Source organism: Trematomus bernacchii, unplaced genomic scaffold, assembly GCF_902827165.1.
Source record: "Trematomus bernacchii unplaced genomic scaffold, fTreBer1.1, whole genome shotgun sequence".
Lineage (NCBI taxonomy): Eukaryota > Metazoa > Chordata > Actinopteri > Perciformes > Nototheniidae > Trematomus > Trematomus bernacchii.
This window is the reverse complement of record NW_022987839.1, coordinates 5,433,752-5,441,302: the sequence shown is the minus strand read 5'-3', so window position 1 is coordinate 5,441,302 and position 7,551 is coordinate 5,433,752. Positions and strand designations below refer to the sequence as shown.

Genomic DNA, 7,551 nt, shown 5'->3' with positions numbered 1-7,551 from the left:
TCTTTTTTATTTATTTTACGGAGTAGTGAGAATATAATGTCGATATTCAACAAATATTTAGAGCAGTGTTTACATTTCCATGCAGAGAAATATGAGTTGAGGTTAACAGAAATCCTCCTGAGCAGTGACAGCCTCCATGGCTAAACAGACACAGGAAGGAGCGCTGCCTAAAGAAACTCCAACATCTACAGAACAACTCATGAGAAGATGTTAAAGCACATCCCATAATGTTTGATTGACAGCTGATCTCTGTGCAGTGAAGACATGAACAATAAGCTCTCAGCAACAATGATGGACACACAATGAGTTTAAGAAGTAGAAGAGTTCCTCAAATGACTTCAGGCTATTTCAGTTTACAAAACTCAGCTTTGGCTCCATAATCACAAAGCCAAACTCCAGCATGTAGCGGCTGAGTGAATGTGGTCTGGACTCTGTGGAGGAGAGTCATGGTTTGAGAGATGCTGTAGAAGGACAGAATACCTGCTCTGTGATCCAGGTACACTCCTACTCTGGAGGACCAAGGACCTAAGACGGGAGTGTTGATACTGTTGTAACGCAATGAATATCTGTTTTGGAAACAATCTAAGGACCAAGATTTGTCATTGCATCCAAATAAACTTTCACCCCCTGCTCTGATGATATTCTTGTATGCGACTGCTACAAAAACTCCTCCCCCTTTCCACTCCACCTCCCAGTAACAACGTCCAGTCAGACTCTCTCTACTCAGTACCTGAAGATAATCATTGAATCTGTCTGGGTGACTAGAATAAGACTGTTGTTGTCTCATGAGTGTTGCTTTTCTGCTTCCCTCAGATAATAACAGCAGTGTGAATGCTGTGTTTGGATCCAGAGTGATTTCCTGTGAATATTTGAAGAACCCAGCTCTGGTGGTGGGCTCTGCTGCTGACAGTAAAACATCCACTTCAGCCGGTGAGACGTTTGTCCATTCCTCTCTCAGGACGTCCTGTAGTTTGTCTCTGACTGCTGACAGGGCCGCCGTCACGTCCTCAAAGTAGATCAGAGGACGGATGTTGATGCTGGATGAGTGTGTAGGTTCACTGAGGGCTGACAGTGAGGGGTAGCTGAGCAGAAACTGGTTGTGATCCTCTGTGTGAGACAGCAGCTTCAGCTCAGCGTCTCTCCTCTTCAGCTCAGCCATCTCCTGCTCCAGCTTCTCCTGAAGCTCTTTGACTCGACTCACTTCACTCTTCTGCTGGGATCTGACCTGCTGCTTCACATCAGAGCTTCTTTTCTCCATGAGACGGATCAGCTCAGTGAACATCTTCTCACTGTCCTCCACTGCTTTATCAGCAGAGCCATTGACGGCCTCCACCTCCTGCTGAAGCAGCTTCACCTCCTTCTCTCTGTCCTGGATTCTCTGCTGGATGTTTTCTCGACTCCCCTCCAGCTCTCTCTGCCTCTCAGTCCTTTCTGCTGCAGCTGACACTGTGTCGTGGCCTTTGTGTTCGTCCACAGAGCAGAGATAACAGATACACTGCTGATCAGTGCGGCAGAACATCCTCATCGCCTCATCGTGACGAGAGCAGATGTTCTCCTGGAGCTTCTTGGAGGGCTCCACCAGCTTGTGTTTTTTAAAGACATGTAATTCATAATGCAGCTGGAGGTGTTTGTCACAATAAGAGGCCAGACACACAAGGCAGGACTTACATGCTCTCAGTTTTCTCCCAGTGCAGACATCACAGGCCACATCTTCAGCTCCAGCATAGCAGTGATCAGCAGGAGCAGCTTGGAGTCCAGTCTTCTTCAGCTCCTCCACTAAAGCTGCTAACATGGTGTTTTTCAGCAGGACAGGCCTCGGTGTGAAGCTCTGCTTACACTGAGGGCAGCTGTGGATCTTCTTCTCATCCTCTCCATCCCAGAAGCCTTTAATACACTTCATGCAGTAGCTGTGTCCACAGGGAGTCGCCACCGGATCCTTCAGTAGATCCATACAGATCGAACAAGAGAAGGTTTCCCGGTCCAGCTGAACTCCTTTCTGCGCCATTTCACCTCTCAGTGGCAGTGAGTGAGTTTCACTTCCTGAAACCTGAAACTATGTGAGCTGTTATCTGAACAGCATGTGTGTGTGCAGTGCATTTGGCCAATCAGCTCTTGTACTTTACCCACATGTCCCATTCTCCTCAGTGTGGATCTAAAGGGGAGGAGCCAGGAAATACAGAGTGGAGCTGGCTGTGTCTGAGAGCAGGAAGAAGAGGGAGGGTTTATCAAACTCTGACTCATTCCAGGAGGAGGAGCAGCGTTGACACTCTGAACTGTTTCCTCATTTACAAACGGAGCCTCGCTTACAACCTGCTCTACATTTGAAAAAAGTCTTCAGCTGTAAAATATTTGTTTTAAATTCAGGCTTTTATAGCACACAGCTCCACACTCATGGTAGCAGTGGTGTAAGAAGTACTCAGATATTCTACTAAAGTAAAAGTAGAAATACTAAGGAGTAAAATACTCTGTTAAAAGTAAAAGTACAAAAGCATTACTTTAAAAATATACTTAAAGTTCAAAAAGTAGGCTACTCCATATGCATAATGGCTCTTTTCAGAATCATATATATTGAATTACTGGGTTACTATAATGATTATTGATGTGTTTTATCCAACCCGGTATCACGGCAAGATGTGAACATGTGACGATCTACCATGCTGGGAGACGTGAATATGTCACGGTTTCGTCCCTTCAAACGTGACAGTTACACGGTATTGTTAACATGGCCCAACCAGTGGAGAAATACCCGGAAGTGCCAAGCAAATGCTCTACCAAGACTATTGGTCGGTTTTTATTGTCAAAATTAGATGTTTTTAATTTATTTTTTAATCGTCACACTTGATTTCGCCGATTTTCTTGTTGCCCTAGCTGGTCGACACATCTTTTAGCAGAAACAAAGGCTATATTAATGTATTAAATCGATGTTAATCCATGTGTGTGGATCATAGACTGTATATATAAAGGTGTGGATGTGGAATTAACGGACGTGACGTTGTGCGATTGCGTTGCCAGGCTTCAGCTTCGGTTCATGTTAATTTACAAACTCTTCAACTAGAACCGTAGTTATATTTAAAAACATTTTAGAAGGCCTCACGAAATACTTTAATGTGAATTAAAATGTAAATGTGAAGGAATGTGTGTATAACAAAATACAAACGTCATAAAAAATACCGGAAACAGACGTAGGCAAGGTCCTCAGCTCGGTGATTCGATGGTTTAGCCGCAATGCACGTTGGGAAATGGTGTTTATGCGATGTGAAATCCGAATTTAAAAACAAAAATAATAATAATACTTTATTCCGAGTGTGCTTGCTTTTCTCTTTGAAAGTCATCACATAACGGCATTGTAATACACGGTTCGGCTGCATTAAATATTACATATCTGCCGTAGTTCTCTATTTATAGAGCCCTGATGAGAAGACTTCTAGACAAACAGGCAGCATTGCTGCCAAAACTGAAAACGTGACGTGGATCATAAATATATCAGCAATTAAACAACATCTTACATTTCTTTTCACACAATACGTCTCCTTGCAGTATCAATACTAATTCGGCTGACTTTTATATTTGATCCAATTGGTAGATAGGTTATATTTACACCATAACGGTGCACAGCTGATATAAAAGGACTTGTAGTTTTTAAAGATATTACTGATTTTCTTTGAATATAAGATTGTAAATACTGAGTTGAGAGAATAGTCAGGGGATTTGGGTGACACATCTATGGATTCAGAATGACGGATATACCTTTCTGTCTGTGATGTTTTACAAATCAGATATTAGAAGTAAAACATGTGAAATAATATAGCAATATCCTGTACAATTATGTGAAAACATGAATAAAACTACACATTTTCAGATGTTATACATACACAAGTGTCCTACACTAATAATACAAAGTTATTATGGCTGTGTGTACCTTGTGTGCACCGCCTAGTGGTTAAAGCACGTTATTGAATTAGTTGTGTATATGATATGTCAATGAACCTTAGAAAATCTTGAAATCTTGAAAGGGATATGCAAAATAGCCATTATATACAGTCTTTAATTAACTATTAGTAGAGAATAACGAGTAATGAATATACTTTATAAGGATCTGCAGATAAATGTTTAGTCTTCTCAAGCAGCAACTATCAAATATCTCTCCTGATTGTTGGCACTTGACAATCACCTTTCCCTGAATTTTACTCAGGTGTAACTAAAGCCTGATTTAAGGGTTGTTTATATTTCACATCATTAATCAGAATCTGCAAAGTAACTAAAATAAATGTAGTGGAGTAAAAATACCAGGTTAACCTCTGAATTGTCGTGGAGTAGAATTGCTGTTTTGTTTAGTAATGGATATTGAATATGGAATAAAGGTTTTGACAAGACCTGGTGTAACAATAATCAAAAAGGACATTAAAAGAGCTCAAGATGTTAATGATCTAAACAAAACAGCACACCTGAAATGTATATTTAAATACTTTATTAAGGGCAGTGAATTAGTTTTTTCTATATGTTTTTCAAATCAGTGTTATACAGTAAGTGTCATAGACAGTGTTACATTGCTATTATTATCCTTAAAATATATGTAAAACAAAACCACTTATGATCTTTTTATTTGAGTGGTTTACTAATGACAGTTAATTCTGTTTTTGCTATTGATGGTTTCATTTTTGTGAAAAATAATAAAATAATAAAATTCAATAACGTGCTTTAACCACTAGATGTGCCTTTCTATCAGCTGTGCACCGTTATGGTGTAAATACAGACTATCTACCAATTGGATCAAATATAGAAGTCAGCCAAATTAGTATTGATACTGCAAGGAGCAACCTGGTCTCACCAGAATGCGTGACTCCACCACGACTCCTACATAGTGATGTGTCGGTCAAGAACGAGCCGATTCTTTTGAACGGCTCTTTGGTACGAACGAGGGGAACCGAGTCCTACTTGGTGAGAGCCGTTCTTTTTATCGTTCAATCGTTGGTCCGCACTCACTGCCTGCCAAAATCCACTCCCCTTAAAAAGCTTGATTTTGTTCCCCAAACGTATTCTGTGAAGACCCGCCCCTACTCTGTTTGGTAGGTTTCAGCACGAGGAGTGAGGTGGGGTGGGTCTTAAGGGAATACGCGAGAGAGAGAAGTCATAACAAGTGGTACAGGACAGGTAGACAACGTGTTTTTCGGATGGAAAATGAGCCAAACTTGAAAGCGCAGCAGCATTTGGATGCACTTCAACCAAAACCCAGGCAGTGATAAAGCGCACCATTTGTAAAGGCAAAATATCCTTTAAAGCAGGGTCAACAAATAATCTCCATCGCCACTTAAAAACACGGTATCTAATATTAAGACTTGCGTGAATTTCATTCAAGGCAAGGCAACTTTATTTACTTAACACATACAGAGGGTCAATTCAAAGTATCCATGTCATCATCCATGTCATTCACTGACATGAATGACATGGATATGGCGCCACCTTGTGTCATGTTTACAATGCAGATTTTTGACATTAGGTCTGGCAATACAGTCAATCATTATCCTGGTGATTATTTCGCAGATAAACCTAGTAACCCCGCCCCCTTTGAAAAAACGGCTCTTTTGAACGGCTCTTTTGAACGGCTCTTTGAAAGGAACGGAGCCATAAGATCCGGCTCCCTTCAAAGAGCCATAATTCCCATCACTACTCCTACACCGCAGTGCGTGGTGGAGTTACAAACTTTGCTACACAACAACCCCAATGTAAAGTGAATGAGGCTCCTTTGTCGTGGTGCACACACGCATTTCTACAACGTCCAACATTGAGCTTTTATTCTATAAAACGTTTTTAAAATCTACTTTATAGCTTGTAGTAACTCACGGGAGGCTTCTTTTATTTTATTTTTATTCATAATCATTTTTATTTTTCGTCAGAATGTATTATGGTGCATTATTCACCAATTTTTGTTCTCAAAAAACAGTGCGTTGTGTGTAATACAACTGTGATTTTTATTAAATGAGTTAGTTTTTAAGGAAGGCCAGAGCTTCAGCTGTGTCAAATAGATTGTTCCCTTTAGTTAACGTTATTTAAAAGATAATTATATTCCTATTTGATCAAGTCCCCTTTATTGTATTACGGACTCAAAGAGCAATGTGAGCGTCCATTCCCATTGGATAACGGAGGATTTTACACCCGGAAGTAAGTATTCTCCTTACTGTCGATTGATTTTACTTACAGTGATATCTGCACTACTCATCAACTCAAAAACACCTGATTATCCTTGTTAATTACACAACATTGATTGGTTTAAATTGTGTACAATGCTTTTGTATTTTCCCCTTTCGATTCGGAGAAACAAATATTTTTTCGGAGTGTGTGTGACACGAAGGGCTCTTTAAGAACTCAGATGCTCGATTCCTTTGCTTTGGTAATAGTCTTTATTTATAAAGATCACAAAGCTTTTCAAAAGTCTTCTAGGATCTACTAGGACATTTCCAAAGAATCCTTAGGTTCAACTAGGTATTTACAAAGTCTCTGGTAACAGCATGGATATCATGAAGAGACAAGACGAACCAACACAAGACAAAGGGAGAGAAGGACTATATATACACACACACACACATTAGGTAATGAGGCACAGGTGGACACAATCAGGGGCGGGAACAACAATCAGTCTGACCGGTGACACACAAAGACAGGAAGTGCAGACACCTGGAAAGATAGAGCAGAGTCATGTCACAATAAGACAGATAGACAAACACTAAAACCTTACAGTACCCCCCCTTTTACGGACGACTCCAGACGTCCCTGAAACCTGAGACCGTAGTCTGTCAAAATCCGTGATCAGAGTCTTGTCGACAATGAAGCTGCCCGGGATCCAGCATCTTTCCTCTAGTCCATACCCTACCCAGTCGACCAGGAACTGTCTCCCTCTACCCCGCTTTCTTTCTGACAGTATCTTTTCCACTGTATAGACGATACCTCCGTCGATGACCCGAGGAGGTGGAGGTGGTGTGGAGGAGGGGACCAGTCTACTTTCTAAAACTGGTTTCAGCTTGCTGACATGGAACGTGGGGTGGACCTTGAGAGACTTTGGGAGACATAGGCGAACAGCAACAGGATTAATAATCTTTGAAATGGGAAATGGACCAACGAACCGGGGGGCCAGTTTCCTGGAGGCGACATGAAGAGGAAGGTCCTTGGTGGACAACCACACTCGTTGTCCGACCTTGTATCTAGGAGATGGACGTCGTTTTCGGTCGGCCAAACTCTTCATGCGGGTCGCACTTCTCTGCAGCATCTGGCGAACACCCTTCCATACCCGGCGACAGCGGCGAACCAGAGCATGTGCTGATGGTACGGTAACTTCTTGCTCGAGCTCCGGGAACAATGGAGGCTGGTATCCATGGACACATTGGAAAGGAGAGATTCCGGTGGCTGATGTGGGTAAGGTATTGTGTGCATACTCAACCCAGATCAGATGTTTGCTCCAGGTGGTAGGCTTCTGGGACACCAGGCATCTCAGACATGTCTCCATTTCCTGATTCATCCTCTCCGCTTGGCCGTTTGACTGGGGATGGTATCCGGATG

At 41.7% G+C, this 7,551-nt stretch overlaps 1 protein-coding gene across 1 annotated transcript; it reads right to left on the bottom strand.

Moving 5' to 3' along the window:
* Positions 1-300: 300 nt before the first annotated feature.
* LOC117500361 (tripartite motif-containing protein 16-like) lies at positions 301-2,005 on the bottom strand. The gene has a single exon (XM_034153222.1). It carries the CDS (start codon positions 2,003-2,005, stop codon positions 344-346), a length of 1,662 nt encoding a protein of 553 aa, XP_034009113.1. The 3' UTR covers positions 301-343.
* Positions 2,006-7,551: the final 5,546 nt, after the last annotated feature.

What these genes read in the sequence shown, in the direction of transcription:
- LOC117500361 (XM_034153222.1), bottom strand. Translation starts at nt 2,005, where the DNA reads ATGGCGCAGAAAGGAGTTCAGCTGGACCGGGAAACCTTCTCTTGTTCG.